Raw genomic sequence first — 18544 nt, forward strand, 5'->3', positions numbered from 1 at the left:
CTCCACATCTCTGCTTCAGTTTTAGTCACAGCTAAGTTCCCAGGATGTGCTCTCTATCGAAATATCACCTGGAATCCTTTATTATATATTTTTTTCTGGAGGTTCTGTCATGACACATTATTGCTTAGTCACTCTAACTAACATATGCTTTTACAGGAAAATCACCCATCTCTGTGAATAATCAAACAATAGTAGCTGGATACCCTGGATGTTTGTAAGAGATCCCATTTATGCCTTAGGATGCTTGCTTAATTTCCTTGAAGCAGTAATAGCAATGCTGCCTATAGATAGGAATAGTAACTCACACTGAAATGCTCCACAAAAAAGTATCATCTTAGCTCCTAATAAATATTTTTTGTGAGCCATCACATGTCACTATATTGTATTCATAAATCCCCGAAAAAATAACCCTTTTACATATAAATTGGAATGTAAATTATAATCATGAATTAGAATAATGGAATTTGTCATGGTTGATAGGATGAGAATCAAAGTATCATGATGATACCCAACTATGAACATTTTCGGAGTACTCATCCTGTGTATCTCCAAGTGCTTGCACCTCTTACTAGCATGAGACTCATAAAGTTCGCCTCTATGGACCCTTATCCACTCTCTTTGTTAAAACTTCTGGCTTCCAGACAAGCTTGTTGGTTACAAGATACATCTGGTAGATGACTTTCTTTCTCTTAGATCATGGTTTGTCTCCAACTGCTTTCTTCCTCGGGCCACAGCTTGTATCTGGTACCTCCTTTCATGATTAGTGATCAGGTGGTTCTCACGAGTCCTTCCTTTTCTTGCGTCTTAAAGCTAAGGTTTAATAATTGCTTCTAGGTATTACTAGTCCCTGGGCATGTCATTATGTGTTGGCTTTCATCATCACATTTCCCACTTATCTGTATATACTTTTTTATTGATTTCCCATCAAGCACGCCTTAGGTGGTCTGCTTCCTACTGATACACTGACTGATGCAGTTGTGAGCTATTCTTCATATTCTAAAAATAGATAAAAATATCAACATATATAGCCTAATAGTATAAATGTGCTTTTTCTTTTATCCTATAGATATTCATCTTTAGCTAGAGAATTAAGATAGTATTAACATATTTAATATTTTTTATATGATCAATGTTTTCTGCACTAAAATAAATTATGTAAAACACAAATATAAATATGTCAAAGGCTGGGCTGCCTTGGTGCATGCTAATTCCTGCACTTGGGAGGCAGAAGGAGGTGAATCTCTGTGAATTCGAGGCCAGCCTGGTCTACAGAGCTAGCTTCAGGACAGCTAGGGCTGTTACACAAAAAAAAAAAATTGTCTTGAAAAACTAACCAACTAAACAATCAAAAAAATAGGGGCTAGAGAGATGGCTTAATGGTTAAGAGCATTGGCTGCCCTTCCAGAGGTCCTGAGTTCAATTCCCAGCAACCAAATGGTGGCTAACAACCATCTATAATGAGATCTAGTGCCTTATTCTGGCAGAAAAAAAGGTAAAAAATATTCCAAAAATAAAACTAAATCCTGCCATAGTAATGAATACCTTTTATCTCAGCATAAACAAGAAAATCTCTGTCAGTTCCAAGCTAACCTTGCATATACAGTAAGTTTCAGGACAGAAAGGCATGCATAGTAAGACCCTGGCCATATATATATATGTGTGTGTGTGTGTGTGTGTGTGTGTGTGTGTGTGTGTGTGTGTCTGTGTGTGTCTGTGTGTGTGTGTGTGTGTCTGTGTGTGTGTGAGATAGATAGATAGATAGATAGATAGATAGATAGATAGATAGATGATAGATAGAGTTAAGATCAACTAATCACTAGAAGGTACTCACTAGAAGAAAGAGAGAATTTTTTTGGAGGAAAACTGTAGCCAACCCTGCATATTAGCACGTTTTACATCTACAAATTCAACTATCTGTAGATCAAAATAATGTGGAGTGTGCCACTTGAGAGGAGTTTCTGGAACTAATCCCTTGTGAATACTGATAAACTACGACATACACATAGTTGATTTGTTGGTTATTTTCTTATCTGCCCTCATATTTGTTGAGTGCTTCTTTGTTTTGATTTTTTTAATATATAGTTGATTGTTCTGGCTGCATTGTAAAATGCTTGTCATGAAGTTGGGCAAGGAGATACTGGAAGACTTGGAGGCACGAAGAAAAAACAAACAACCCAAGATCATTTTCCTTCCCCTGGTATTCACCAGTACCTGGAAATTTGGGTGTGTAATACATAAGACGCATATGACTTAAAGACTCTTTTATTAGCTTTCATATCCACTCTATAGCCAATTTTCTGCATTAAGTTTCTTTCATTGAAAACTCATGTAGTGGTTTCCTTTCAGCAGAGAGTTCCTGAACTGAAATAGCTTTAATAAGTAATCAAGGCTAGGAATATGGCGAAAGAACAGTTTGCTATTATTATAAAGCAGTCAGTCTATAGTACCTGATTAAGTCCAGAGGTTGATGCTTGTACCACATTCCCCAGCGTGCCCAGCGCTCATACAACAGATGCCTGTTGTTCTGAGGTCCATGGGTTTTGATGGGCAGGTTGCTCTTATAGGCTCCCTGAGACAGATACAATAACATAAATTGGAGTCCATTATCTTACTGAAGTTTTAACTGAATAAGAACTAGTGTATCCATAACAAGGTAATTCATCAATGTGTAAAATAATTAGAAATTATATACTCATGCCCACCACTGGAATGGTAAATACCATTATCATTGGAAATATGATTGTTTTATGAAAATAATGTATTAAATATTTTTTCTAATAATTTGGGCCCATTTTACTTATGTAAACGAGACTTTATATATCACTGTTTGGAGCTCAGGATCTTATAGTTAAACATGTCAAAATTATTGCAATTTTTAGTTGAGAAATTGAATACTGCTCTACTTAAAAAGGTGAGCTAGATACAGAAAAGTTCTTTTTATTTATAGTTGCTAAGAGATAAATATTTGCTTAAACAGCATTAGACCTTTAGAGTCACCTATATGTTTAGATCCTAGGATCCTGAAAATTGACTTTTGATATTTCAAATGTAAGTATTTAAAATGGCATTTTCTTTCAAATGGGCTTCAAATGGTTGAGGGATGAGATTCTTTAAGAAGCTTTCTTGACACCTTGAGCTCGTGTTTGCCAGTGTCTTGCAGCTACAAAGAGATAACATATGTTATGCCATCTCTGATTCTTTAATAAAATAGAAAAAATAGTTAGGGAAAAGGATTATATACATTCAAAGTGCAAGCTAGTTTAGGTGTCCTCCCTAACCTAGCCCAAGCATTTAAATCCTAATCATTGGAAGCTAAAGAGAAAAATGAAATCAATCTTGATTTCAAGTGCAGGACATCCATTTGGAATAGTGTTTGCTCTTCAAATTAATGAGATTGTTGCCTTTCTGATACTTAAAGGGTGAATAACAAAACTGCCACTCTTTTGCAGTCATTGCTAATAATCCTAATTCACAGCATTTATCCAGTTTTAGTGGTCAGACCACATACATTTCTAGATGCTAAAATTCAGGGTACCTAGTATACTTCTGTGCAACCTACACTTAACACCAACATTGCTCTATTTCGACAGTGACAAGCTGTGGGCTGCAAGGGAGACCTGGGTGAGGAGATGACTCTAGCCTACTCATGCATGTGTGAGCCTCTCTGAAGGCTCGAACACTGCCAGTTGTCCCTATCCACACCTTTGATTGACCCTCCTTCATGATTCATCCTTGAAAGAATTCTATATTTGACTCATGTTTTAGACAAAATTTTCTCATCCTTGTGCACCTCTGGGCTATTGATTTTTATCTTTCCTGCCCATTCTCACTGAAAGGGTTTGTCATACTCCTCTAACTATTGTCAATTTATAAGAAAAAAAAACCTCTTAACAAGGAATAGAAAATATATGATTGAACATAATATCCATCATTAATTAAAAAAGACATACATTTTAGAATGTCCTTCTCAGTCTATGAATTAATACTATTAACTTTATCTTCTTTGTAAATTTTGTTGTTCTCTCATGAGTAAATAGTAATTCAAATCAATAGACAATTGCTGATTCCATTTCATTGTGTCTCAATTATCTTTTGCATATTTACAGTTTGACAGTGGTACTTTCTATTCCTTTTACATATTTGTGCATATATTTATATTTCAAATAATTTATATAAAGACATTAAAAATACTGTCATCAAAAGCCCAGCTATGACAGCTGCCAAATTTCCCATGAGAAACTCAAGTGAGCTGTCAATACATGAGCTAATTATGCAGAGAAAATTACCATGCCCAAGAGAATAAACCAAACCTTTTTATTACATGACTTCCTTAGCTGTGCTTCTCTGTTCACTTTTGTTTACCACTTTCTATGAGGTATTTGAAATAGTGCTTAAGTTTTCTTACCTATGTTCCTTTATGTCTAAAGAGATAATAATGTTTACTTCCATCTGTGCAGTCACAATCATGGTAAAAACAAGTACTGTCTCAGAACATGAAATATATTAAAAAATCTGCTCATGGTTATTTACCCCAATTTTATTAAATGGGCATTACATGAAGATCGTTAACTTTTGGGTTCCTATACTTATAATTGCCTTTGACATTTTACCTTTGTGTATCTGAGTTATCTATGATTATAATGGAATTGATGTTACTGTCAGTAACATAGGGTTCCTTCAAGAGATAGATATTCCACATTATACTTTTGACTCATTGACAAATACAACATTTCCAATTCTTTTTATCTACTAGTAGTTATATAGTGTTGCAAATTCCTCATATGCATTAACTTTTGAGCTCATTTTATTAACTTTGTAAATCAAGGAAGGATGGTTTTTGAAAGTACAGAAGTAAAACTTCTAATATACTTTAAGATGTGACACATTTTTTTTAAATCAAGAGTGTGTATAACAGTGACCAAGGAGGAGTTCAACAGATTCCATTTTAGTTGTTAAGGGCCATCTACAGCTTTATAGTTAAAATTTGAAGCAAAGTAATAATCTGGCTGGAAGTGAGGTAGGCATTACATGGAGGCTTTGATTGTGTTCTTATTTTTGACTTCCAGGTACTCTAAAATAGTAAATACAGGGCAGAAACCTGCCTTATTTGGAAAGAGCATGCATTTCAAACAGGATGAAGCATAGTGTATTGTGTTGGTTGAAATGGTAGCTAGAATGCTGTACTGCTCTAGTGGAGACTGGGGTTCCTCCCAAAGAACAAATTATAGACATGTTTGGAGTTGATGGGACACTGGTGCTAAGAGTTGATAAGAGTCTCAGTGGACTCTTTTAGGTGTGGGTACCTATATCTAAAAGAATAAAATTGCTCAGGCACTGTGATGGTTTCAATGAGGAATGTCTCTATTGGTCTCAGGCATGTGGAAACCTGGCACTCAGATGGTGGAACTGTTTGGGGAGGTTTAGAAGGTGTTGCCAGGAGATGAAGTAAGCACTGTGGTTGGGGTTTGGGAGGTTATGATCTCATCCTAGTTCCTATCTCTGCTTGGTTCTTTTCTTTTGCTTGTATGTTTTTATTGAGCTATATATTTTTGCTTGGTTCTTATTGTTCAAGAAGTGAGCTCTCAACATGCTGCTCCAGCCACCATTCCTGCTGCTTGCTGCCAGACTCTAACACTCTAGAAATCAAAGCCCAAGTAAACTTTTTCTTTCATAAGTTACTTGTCGTGGTGTTTTCAGAGCAATGAAAAGTAACTAATACTGTCACAGAGAATAAAAATACTTTATTTTATTTAATGGAAAATATCTTTCATAAATACCTCATGTGGGGGAAATGCTGCTATGTATGAGCCATTATTTATAAGCTTACGGATACCTAGAAAGAAAATGAAGTTCTTAGTTAATTTCAATGATGGCTTTCTCTTAAAGCATATATAAACACACATGGAACAAAGAATTATTTTAAGACACAGTAATTCAAATCACTTTCATATCCAGGTCAACTCTAGGGACAGCAGTCTTAGGAGAGATTGGTAATGAGCCTAGGAGTGTCTTTGTCACATTATTTTCAAGACACTAGCACAAGGTTTCATTTTGCCATCTCAACATGATATGAGGTGCATTGCTATTCCCACTTCTTGAGATCACATGAACCAAGAAAATCATTCTTTTTTTTTTTTACCCCTTTCTGAATACAACAAAGTCTAGTCAAAGAAGAATTTTCTATTCCCGACATTTAGCAATAAAGGTTTTTGCATGGAAAAACGTTAGTTTATGCTAAATCAAAAGGACATAAAATGCCACCCTCAGATTTGTTATCTCAGTAAATGTATTGTAAGACTTCCTTTTGAGAATGAGCAGTGAGAAAAACTTTCTGAAAGGGAATTTTAGTTACAGTGTTACTTATTAACATGCATGAAGAAAAAAATTTGTATACCTGAAATATGGAACCCTCTTTCATGGTGTAAATACGATTACATAAGGTGCTCAGTAAGAAATTGTAATTTAATGAGTATACATCTTAGACTGTTGCACAGGAATTTACGGCATCATTTTTATGTGATGCATAATGACTTGAGAAAATAGTTGTTTTAAAAGCACAAAATACGTGTCATTTATATATTGATGCAATGTGTTTTAACATTTTTATATAAATGTATCACTGTGGCTAGGAGTCATTTTATTTTATATCTTCTATGTTTAGCATATTTTCCACAAAATATATACCTTTATACTCATTTAAAATAACATTTAAACCTGTAACTACAATTTCACATCACACAGGAAAGTTTTCAGCTCATATTCGGGGTATTTTAATTTTCCTTTCTTTAGAAATATTCTTATTGTTTTAGGTGATGTTTTAGTGTCTAAGGTAACTGTTTTAGTTGCTCAGTCATGAATGAATTAAATTGTTAGAAAAAAGCTTGAAAGGTTATTTTTTTTAACTAGTGTTGTTCTCCATTCTAGCATAATCAGGAAAGAATGGTGATAGATTACATGGGTTTTCAATTTGTAATTTCAAAGAATTTAGAATATTTGGCTAACATTGGTTTCTTCACTGCTGCAATTAAGTCTCACCATTAAAAGGTCCAATTCTATGTTAGCTTTGTTTTGTTTTCAATTCTGTGTAAGACTCGCAATTTATTTTGTTCTACTTGCAAACCTCTCAATTTTCTTTTGTATTATATATGTACTAAACTGTCAACCCCATCAAATGACACAAAATTTCAAAATTTAACCAAACTAAAGTGGTCATTCCAGAAATATTTTAATTAGGTTATTAACATATTCTTCTAGACTTTCATTTTTTTTTACCTCTATGTACTAACAAATTAGAATCACACTAGACTAATAGTTTTGTAATCTTCTCTTTTTTATTTACAGAATCATAAAGAAATTTCACTGTCAATTTGATCTAGTAACCAATATTAATCTCTTAGAATAAAATCTACGTCATAAACTGTTCAACATATAACACATAAGAAATAAAATTATATGCTTATATACTTACACATAGAAGCTCTAATAATTAAATTGATGAAGAGAAAATAGATAATTTTTAGTAGGCACAAATACCTAAAATTGTGGACATAGCATATTTGGTACTTCTAATTTTTTATTATAATGCTGTGTTGAACCATTTCTACCAAATTTTCATTAAAAATCTATTAGTTTAGGATAAATTTTGTTCTTATGTATTTGTATAGTTCACATTTTGATACATCTGCCAAATGCCCTCAAAATAAATATTTTTTTTAAAAACAACTCAAAGTATCCACAAAAGTTGTGTCTACTGTGTTAAGCAATTCACAATTAGTGAGTTTAGGTAAAATATTTCATTTGTTATGGAAATCTACATTTGTATATAACATTTTATATTTTAATCTGTGTCTATAAAATGATATTCTTACCCACTTTTGATATCCCATTTTCATATTTGGTGCGCTCCAGCATGTGGTAAACTATCCTGCTTCGGGTAGCATTGCTGAAGAAGGTGTCCTTATTGTTTATTATAAAGCTGTTGAGATGAAGGGATTGGTTTTAATATTCAGAACTGATCACAAAATCTAGTCACAATTGTAAGCTCCTGTGTTGTTGTGGGATTCCCCTCTGTATGTTCTAAATACCACTGGTTAATAAAGAAACTTTCTTAGGTCTGCTCAGGGCAGAATAGAGATAGGCAGGAAAAACTAAACTGAATGTTAGGAGAAAAGAAGGTGGAGTCAGTAGAAGCCATGTAGATGCTTTTGGAAACAGACATGCCAGAACCTTGCCAGTAAGCCACAGTCACGTGGGAATACACCGAGTAATAGAAATGGGTAAATTAAGATGTAAGAGTTAGTCAATAAGAAGCTAGAACAAATGGACCAGTGATTTAATTAATACAGTTTCTGTGTGGTTATTTTGGCAGCTGAACAGGTAGGAATAAGCAAGCAGCCTCAGATAAGAAATTGGCACCCAATGTGGAGCAACTAAATCCACTTAAAACATAAGAGGGCTTGGAAAAGAATTCTAGACACTAAAAAACAAAGTTTGGCAGCAATTTTTTCCCCAATATCCTCTGCTTGCTCGTGGTATGGTGCAGCTCTTTTAAGAGAGGCTTTTCTGATTCATCAGTAGCAAAGAAAAAAACCTGTGTGGTTTCCAAATGGCGGTTTCCTGGGCTGTTCTGGCAGCACAAAGTCCAGCTGTTTTAGGAGGCTGAGCACTTGAATGGGGTTTGTGGGCAGTGTACTGTCAGTTTCTTGGTGGCAGCAGTGGGGTATAAATCCACATAGGGTCTGAGAAAGCTAGAAACAAAGTTCCAATGGTACAGAAGAACTTAAGGTGACTGTCTAGGCAGCAAGATGTTTCTATCAATGCTAGAGTTTTAGAAGTTGCTTACAATGTACATCCTGTTTACTTAGGTAATATTATATCCTTCTGGAGTTTTTGATGGAGTTGAAGAATATGTAGTTATAGTTTTCCTTTGTTACGGTGAAAGATAAAGTAGATATCAATATTATAACCATAATTTTTGCTTGATAACTGTTTTGTTATATGTAATTTTCTATGTTAAAAGGAGGTGATGTGGGATTCCCCTCTGTGTATTGTAAATACCATTGGTTAATAAAGAAACTGTCTTAGGCCTGCACAGGCAGAATAGAGGTAAAAAGGGAATGTAGAGGGAGCTGCGGGGCTGCATTCTGCCACCCAGCTCCCGCCACTGGCTAGCATTACCCGAAATAACAACACACAAACTTTTAAACACTGCTTGGCCCATTGTATCTAGCCTCTTCTCAGCTAACTCTCGCACCTGGACTTGCCCATTTCTAATAAAGTGTGTAGCACCGAGGTGCACTTACTGGGAAGATTCTTGCCTACTTCCATCCTGGGCCGGAGCTTGATCGCATCTGCCTCAGAGAGCAGAGCTATCGCATCGTCCTGGGAGAGGGGAGCATGGCGTCTCTGAGCTCACTTCCTCTTCCTTCCAGCATTCTGTATTGTTTACTCCACCCACTTATGTTCTAACCTATAAAATGGGCCAAGGCAGTTTCTTTATTTTTTAACCAATGACCTTCCTCCATCAAGGGAAAACTAAATTGAATGCTGGGAGAAAAAAGGCAGAGTCAGGAGAAGCCATGTGGTTGCCACTGGCAACAGGTATTTCGGAACCTTACTGGCAAACCACATCCATGTGGTGATGCATAGATTAACAGAAATGAGTTAAATTAAGACATAAAGGTTAGCCAATAAGAAACTAGAGCAAATGGACCAAACGGTGGTTTAATTAATACAGTTTCTGTGTGGTTATTTCGGGGCTGAGCAGGTGGGAACAAACAAGTGTCCTCATACAACACTGGGTTACCAACCATCTGTCTCTATAATTAAAGACAATGAGTAGAAAATATTCTAGGATAAGAAAGAAGTAACCCAGACCCAAAAAGATGAACATGGGATGTACTCACTCATAATTGGTTTCTAGCTACAAATAAAGGTCAGTGAGTCTATATTTTGATATCCTAAAGAAGCTAAATAAGAAGGTGAACCCAAAGAAAAACATATAGCTATCCTCCTGGGTAGGGGAAGTAGACAAGATTGCGAGGCAAAAAATAGGGATCTTAAGGATGGGGTGGGAGGGGGGTAAGGGGAGATGGGGAGAAAAAAGTGAGAAGGATAGGATGGGGAGAACTTGGGGCAACGGGATGATTGGGATACAGGAAGGTTGGATAGGGGAGCAGGGAAGCACATATCTTAATTAAGGGAGCCATCTTAGGGTTGGGAAGAGACTTGGACCTAGAGGGGCTTCCAGGTGCCCAAGGCGAGGTCCCCAGTTAGTTCCTGGGGCAGCTGAGGATAGGGAACCTGAAATGATCCTATCCTATAGCCATACTGATGAATATTTTGCATATCACCATAGAACCTTCATCTGGCGATGGATGGAGATAGAGACAGAGCCCCACACTGGAACAGTGGACTGAGCTCCCAAAGTCCCAATGAGGAACAGAAGGAGGGAGAAGATGAGCAAGGAAGTCAGGACCAAGAGGGGTGCACCCACCCACGGAGACAGTGGGGCTGATCTATTGGGAGCTCACCAAGGCCAGCTGGATTGTGACTGAAAAAGCAGGGGATAAAACTGGACTCTCTGAATATGGCGGACAATGAGGGCTGCTCAGAAGCCAAGGACAATGGCACTGGGTTTTGATCCTACTTCTTGTTCTGGCTTTGTGGGGGCCTAGCCAGTTTGGATGTTCACCTTCCTAGACCAGGAATGAGGGGGGAGGACTTTGGACTTTCCACAGGGCAGGGAACCCTGACTGCTCTTCAGACTTGACAGGGAGGGGGAGAGGAGTGGGGGGAGGGCAGGAGGAGTGGGAGGCTGGGAGGAGGCGGAAATTTTTTTTTCTGAATTAAAATAAATAAATAAATAAAGAAAGAAAGAAAGAAAGAAAGAAAGAAAGAAAGAAAGAAGTCCTCCTCTTTGACAAAAATAGACTGACAGATAAAAAGAAATACTTAAACGGAATGCAGAGAATGATCAAAAATTCATTTTAGCATTTTCAGTTTGTAAAGAGGTCTTGGTATTCTCAAATGTCTTGTTTATCATAGAGTAAAAAGAAATTCACCATTTGCTGGGTGGGGTTTGTATCAACTCAAACAATGTTTATCCAAATAGATTTAATTAAAAATTGAGATTATTTCCCATGCCATACTTGCCATTCTATCTTAATCAGTTTTCGGAGTTTAGTGATATCCCCTAATTCTTTTTTTCTGTTCCCTTGATACCCTATAATGTCCTTCTGTGGAAACAGTAGCAAGGGGCCTTGTGAGTGTGGATGTTATGGGAAGCAAAGGGGGATTTCACAATGAGAGAATGGATTTGTATAAATGTTTAATTTAGAATGAACTGAAAGTTTCCAAGTAGTGGAATGAACTGGATCTTACTGGATTGGTGACACTCTCTTCTTCTACACACTTTATCTCTGTGAATAATGAACCTTTTTTTTGCCGGAAATTTCATCTGTGGTATTGGTTATTCTATCTGTTGCATCCTCCTCACCCTCCATATTCAAGGAGTTACCAAGCTAAGTAACTTTTCTGTTGAACCATTGTCTCCATGTTGCTGCAACCCTGTTCATGTGTGTCAGTGCTCCTAGCCTAGTTTGCCTTCTTGGCAGGTTTTACCCAGCCTTGTGTACTTCAGTCTGCCCAGCTGACCATATTATTACATGCTGAGTTCCTCAGTATTAAATATTATGTGTATCCAGATACATTAAATTCAGAGTCTTGGTTACTATCGGAGGCAGAAAGAATAACCACCAATCTCTTTTCATCACAAGACTTAAGCCTACCAGAGAAAGTGATTCTCAGGGAGATAAGTTCAGTTTTGGAAGAGATTGTATTATGGACAAATGAAGCAGGTGGTATAATCAAGTTAATAAATAAATTCCAGCTGGTTTCTGGGAAAAATATAATAGTATAATGATGTAGTGAGTGACCGGGGGAAGAGACAGCAGCAAGAATTTTCTGATATGATTTTCCTTAGATAATGATACTTAATGTAGGCACACAGGTGGGAAGAAAAACACCCTGCAAAACGCAGGGGCAGGGTAGGTCAGCAGAAGAGAAAAGTGGTAAAGATCCAGCTGGAGCTTTAATAGAGCAGCTGAGTCATGGACCCATGGCCTGTGTAGCTGCACTGTGTAATGGCTGGATGCCTGAAGGAGTGGGAGCCTGGTACACTGGGATGAAAGCAGGGTGGCCTACACTGAAAACAATCACAAACTGAACTGTACAGAGTATCAATGGGATACTATTAGGGAGGTATATGACAGATGTTTTTAATTAGTGTTCTTTAAAGACAGCTGGTTCCTTGAGTTTTCAAAGTACATCAAGTACATTTTGTTTCATCTTGTTTGGTGCAACCACAGATCTGTAAGATCCTGTGATAGTACAATAAAAAGCTGATGAAGGTCCTGGGATTTTGAGTTTTCTAGACAGGGAGTTCATGCTCTGTCTTGCCTTCCTTTATCCAGACCTGGATTAATAAAGGATTGCTTTATATGGACCTCCAGGATTAAATCATAAAGTGAGTAGAATATTCTGAGGAGAAGAAACTCTAACTGATTTTTGGCTATGGTATAGACTGATCTAGAATTTTATCAACTACCACATCCCAGGAAAAGGTTTATCCAGACATCCAAAATAGCGCCTGTAAAAACTTAATAAGTCATAGTAGATAAAAGCATAGACAAATAAACAGATATGTAGGAAGGCAAGGGGGAGGAAAAAGGCTTGGCAGAGAGTGAGAGAGAATGAAAAGAAAGAGACCTGTAGCCTTCTCTAAATAAATTACCGTATTTTAATCAGATTAAATAAAACCACTTAAATACTAAAAGCATATTTAAGTAAAATTACAATTTCAATAATTCATTAATTAGTGTTAGTGGTAGCAGTAGTCCTATTATTGTTGCCATAATTATTTTAGATGAATTATTTTCTCTAATAATAACTTTTAAAAGATTTATTGAATATGCATGTGTGCTTTTTTTGCATGTATTTATCGATACCACACATGTGCCTGATGCCTGAAAGAGTCAGAGATGTCGTTGTATCCTTTGTAACTGGAGCTACAGGAAATCCTGAGCCCCCATGTACATGTTGTGGATCCGTGTAGCTGGGGCTGCAGACAGTTGTAAGCCCCCACGTGTGTGCTGTGGATCCTCTGTAACTGGAGTTACAGTTGTGTGCCTCTACATTTGTGCTGGAAACTCCCCCGTAAGAATATCATGTGATTTGAATGGGTAAGCCATCTCTGCCACCCACAGAGTTATTACTTCAAAAGAATGTCTAGGTTACCAGTCTATAGAATGATATTTAATTATTACTTGACTATCTCTGAATCATGAAATTAATATAGAATCAAATGTTCATGTAGTGCTGTTCCTAAGTTAAATATAAACTCTAATACAATGATACATTCTCGACCCAGTTGGTGACCAGTGGGAATGTCGTCAGTTATTTTTCTTCAATAAACAAGCTCGAGGTAATGGGAAGTACAGGGCCAGGACATAACAGGAAAGAGAGGAGCACTCACTGGTGAATCCGGGCTCTGCTGAAAGGGCCAGTGTAGCAGTCCGACTCCTCCAACTCTGGAAATGCTGACTTGTCAAGAACCATTGGGTTTTGGGACATCCACTTTTTGATTCTTTTGAAATAATTTTGCACCCTGGAACCAAGTCAAATCCCAGAACTAGATAAGGTTGCATTCCAGAGCTATAATAGTTTCCTGTGACAGTTTTCTTAAGCATTAGAGAAAAAAATATTCCAGATCCCTCTCTCTCCCTGTCTCTCATAATACGCACATGTGCATGCATGCATACAGATACATACACAAGCACCACATACAAACACACACCACACAAACACACCATACACACCTATATGCTCATGCATACACACATGTACACACACATACACACATACACCTATACCACACACTCGTATACACTATCCACACACATACACCATACACACACCTGCTTCTGTTTTCTTATAGAAATAATAAAACAAGTCTTATAGAAAATAATAAAACTAGTCCAGCATTTATTTAAACTCTTTTCAGAGAAATAATATCTCTGCAGAAAATATCTTAAATTCCCTTGCATAAAGATGACCACAGGAAGGAACATTTTAAAAGGCAGCACAATATCTTTCTAAAAGCTGTATGTATGAGTGAGTATGTAAATATAGATTGCTCCCTGGTTCTTTAAAAAAAGTGTGAAAATTTCCATGTAAATGAATAGTGTGTATGTATGCCTTTTGGAATAATGGCCATCATTTTCCTTCAAAGAATGAGAAATAAAGCAAAACAAAAGACTGACCTTCAGCATTGATTCTGAAAATCTAAATTCTGTTACTATAACAACAGCTGTTTTCATTTAAAAAATACTGAGCAGTGTTTCCACAGTGATTATGGTGTGCTGCTGCAATAGAGACGTCAAAATTGCAGGAAAGATTATCTCCAGACACAAATACAATGTATCTTAACATGGCTTTTGTCAGGTTCTTGAAGTTTAGAAAAAAAATTAAGATAACAAAGGGCAGGCAGCCAATACTGTGTCTTAAGATATGGTGAAATTACCATGGGAAATTTTAAATAAGAATTAAATCCTGTTGAAAAGCTTTGGATGTAAAAATCTTGATCATTTCTTACCAACTAGGATCATCAATGGGATACTGATCAATTCAGGTTTTGAGGAGCTACAACACTTATTTTAAATCTAAACTAACAAGCAGTTTTGAGGTGTTCGTTTTATTTATTTTCATAAACAAGACCCCTGAATTAATAGATTTTTTTCTGAGGCCCATGCAAAGACATGTAGAAGACATTATGGTACAAATCAACTTTTCTAGTCTTTTTAAATGCAGCATATTGGATGGATGAGGAGAGCTGAATTTGCCAGTTTCTGAAACTGGACAAAACAGTTCCATGCTTGAGCTGATGTTGTCAGTTCTAAAGAGAGGAAGTGATTCCATTTATCCTACATCCAGCAAAGGGTCAGAACAAACCAAAAGGGTAATGCCAAGGACATTCGGGTAATGTTGGTGAACTGCAGCTCCTAATGGCCTATGATCTCTCTCTCTGAATAAAAACAACCTGGAAATAAATGGACATCAAAATTTATAAGAGAACATTAAGATCATCTTCTGCTGATAACCGAAAATAAATGCTATTATCAGCTTAGGCCTTTATACACATTTTCTGAGAAGGAAAAATGATCTCAGATGGTGAAATATCATCAGTCCTGGATTTGAAACTAGATTCTAAAGCCTAGTTAATTTATTTCTTGAGCCTCACTTAGTTTTTTTTTTTTTCCATTATTAAGTGAAATGACATCTTGAGAACAAAATGGACACTAGAAACCTGCAGGGTGTGCTCTAACGGTCACGATAATAAGGTGAGAAATGAATGTTGTGTTACTATTTATGTTGCTGCCAACCTTGACACCAATATCCAGACATGTCTATCATCTTGAACATCTTAAATGTTAAATTTTCTGATAAAACATGAAGATCACTCTAATACAGTTTCAGTGTCTTTTATTAAAATCTGAAGGCAGGGTAAGATAATTCCGTGTAAACTAAAAATATAGATCAAAGGGCTCAGAGATTCTGATTAGAATGCAAACTGTCAACCATCTGGGAATGCTCTGGGTGGGACTGTGGGTAGGGTTGCTAAGAGTGTGTTATTTTCCCTCATCTGCAACACTGGCTACTTTCTGTTCTATTCTCCTTGCAGGTTATTTTGATGATGTCTTTAATATTTGAACATAAAAGTGCTTTGTAAATAAAAATTAAACTGCTGCACCAAAAGGGCTTTAGTTATTTCCTCTAAAGGTGCCTAGAGATATGATGGCCTTCAGAAGCTAGATAATTGCCTGGGCATTATTTATCCCTTAATGTTTTCCAGCCTTCGTTAACTACACACAAACGTGTTTTCTATTGCAAGAAAAAAAAGCACTAATAAAAATAAATGTGTGCATTTGATTTAAATTTTATACTTTGTAGAGTTTTCCTGACTGTAAATTTTGTACTTAAAAGTTTGTAAGACATGACCATTTATGCCTACCTTTCACACAAATAGAATTTACATTTTCCCCCAAAAATAAATTGAAAGAAATATATAATCAATCTTTTTCTCAAGTGAATATGAAAATAAACATAAACAAGCCACAGAAAAATTTTATTTTCACTTGATGCCTTTACTGTTTGATACCTACCCTATACCACTCAAGTCCATGAAACTAAGAAACAAAGAAAACTGTTTGCAACAAATTAAATGTGAGGGACAATTTTAAAAATATTTCCAATACCTAAATTCAAATTTTAAGAATTAAAACAGAAAATATAGTCAATATAAAATATCATACAACAACATGGTACAGTGTTCATTTTTTAGTTACTTGAAAGGTTGAGCATCATAGATATAATAGCATTTTAGAATTGTTAAAATATGTCTCAAAATTTGTCCATTTAGAAATTTATATACTAATGTGTATGATTCCCTTGAAATTGAAGTTAACTTCAAATCTAAGCTATATTTTTATGTAAAATACTTTTTATAGATTTTAATATTCAAAATTTTGTTCTTTAGCAAGACTCAAAAATGTCATTCAAGGATAAATCTATTAAAACGACACTTGAAAAATTAGTTCTGTAACAGCTAAAAGGGACCCAAAGAAAACATTTTATTTAAAATAGACATTATGTTTAAAAAATATTCTCATTACAATTTATAAAGTTTGAAAGGGTTAGATTCATCAAGTCTTTCCTAAAATGATATTACACTTCATTTTTTTTTCTGTGTATTATTCTGACTAGTCTCTAGTGTTACTCAGTTACACTGCTATGCTGATGTTGCAATGGTTTGTTTTCATCAACTGATACCTTTGCAATGGATAGGAAAACAGCTATCAATATGAAGGTTTTGTCATTGGGCATTTCTTAAGTGGAAATTCTTTTCTTCGATTTAAATAGGTGTCCAAGAGAAGTATAGCCAATAGAGCCACTGCTAATCTAGGGGGACTATGGTGCTATCAGGCGCCATGGTGTCGTTCAGGCCCATGTTGGGACATGCTGTAGAGGGCCATGTCTGGGCCTGTGGCCCCACTGTAGTCAGAGTCTGAGTTGACGTGTGTAACTCCAGTTGCAACAGAGGGCCACGTGGTTACCTGGGGTCTGATAAGCAGCCTGGGACCATTTTGGTGCCAAAGGTCTTGCTGCAATTGGGTTCACACAGACCTAAGTGGCACATATTGCTGTCCAATACGGCTAGGGGACAAGTCTGGATATGTCACCCTTCTGTAGCCAAGGTGTGTTGTTGTCTGTGATTCTTGTTTCCTCATGGGCCATGCAGATTTCCACGGTCTGGGCTGCTACCTCATGCCATGTTGTTATCCACAGGCTATGCTTCCACTGGGGCCATGTCAATCTGGGTGGCCTACACCACAGCCTGGGGTCATGGTGGCATCCAGGTCCAGGTTACTGCAGAGGGCCATGTCTGGATCTGTGGTCCTGCTGCATCCAAGGTCTGTGTTGAAGTTCATGAATGCCTGGGTTCTGAGCCCCAACCTGTGGTCTTTTTGGAGTCTGAGGACCATGCTTCAATCTGGGCATTACAGATCTGAGTGGCCTGTGCTCTGGCTTGGCACCATGGCGTCTTCCAGGCCACTGTCAAGGCCTGTATCTGGATGAGTGGTTCTAATGCAGCCAGGGTCTATGTTGAAGTGGTCCATGGCCCATGTCGCCACAGAGGGTTGTGTGAGTGCCTGGGCTCAGGTTAGCCACCTAAATGTTGGTGGCTGAGGGCCATGCTGTAGCTAGGGACATGCAGAGTTGAGTGGCCTGTGTTGCTATGTGATGCTCTGGTGACCTCCGGGCCAGAGCTGCAGCACCAAGGCCATGTCTGGGTTCATGACCCAACCTGTAGTCAGAGTCTATGTTGATGTCTGAGGTTCCTGTTGGTATTGAAGGCCACGTGGATGCCCGAGATCTGGGGCAAAGTTAGTGTCTGGGGGCCGTGCAGCTGCTGGGCTGTGCAAATCCAAGTCACCTGCATTGACACCTGGAGCAATGACATCCAGACCCAGTCTGCTGCCAAGCACCATGTCTGGATCCATAGTCCTACCAAAGCTGGGGTCTCTTGAACTACAAGGCCCATGTTCCACTAAAGGTTACATAGAATTCCAGGGTTGGGGCCACAACTGTTGGCCTTGTTGGAGTCCAAGTTTGATTTGAATAACCTGTGCTTCCACTCAGTTAGGATATTGTCCAGATGCAAGCTGCTCCCAATGGTGATGTCTGTGTCCATGATCCTATTGCAGCTGGGGTCTGTGCTGATGTGTGTGACCCTGTTACCACAAGGGGGGGTCATAGGAATGATGAGTAATAAAATCAGATGTCCATGATCTGGTCCTGCTCTTCACTGGCCCTGGAAAAGCTGGCCTTGACCCTTGTTAGACATGACAACAGGAGAACTGGCCCTGACTCTCAAGTGAAAACTGGAGCCCCACACTCAGGAGAGATGACCCCACCATTCACCATG

The 18544-nt window shown here is 37.4% G+C and overlaps 1 protein-coding gene across 3 annotated transcripts in view; it reads right to left on the bottom strand.

The window, feature by feature from the left end:
• Positions 1 to 18544, bottom strand: part of Ano3 (anoctamin 3) — a 232220-nt gene that overhangs the window by 85526 nt on the left and 128150 nt on the right. For all 3 annotated transcript variants that reach the window (XM_005364062.3, XM_005364063.3, XM_026787772.1), the window contains 4 exons: positions 13535 to 13666; positions 7869 to 7975; positions 5778 to 5833; positions 2448 to 2569 (listed from right to left, as the gene is read on the bottom strand). In XM_005364062.3, the coding sequence (XP_005364119.1) occupies positions 2448 to 2569; positions 5778 to 5833; positions 7869 to 7975; positions 13535 to 13666 (417 nt within the window). The remainder of the gene's footprint in view (positions 1 to 2447; positions 2570 to 5777; positions 5834 to 7868; positions 7976 to 13534; positions 13667 to 18544) is intronic.

Source organism: Microtus ochrogaster (genome assembly GCF_000317375.1).
Source record: "Microtus ochrogaster isolate Prairie Vole_2 chromosome 14 unlocalized genomic scaffold, MicOch1.0 chr14_random_1, whole genome shotgun sequence".
Classification (NCBI taxonomy): Eukaryota; Metazoa; Chordata; class Mammalia; order Rodentia; family Cricetidae; genus Microtus; species Microtus ochrogaster.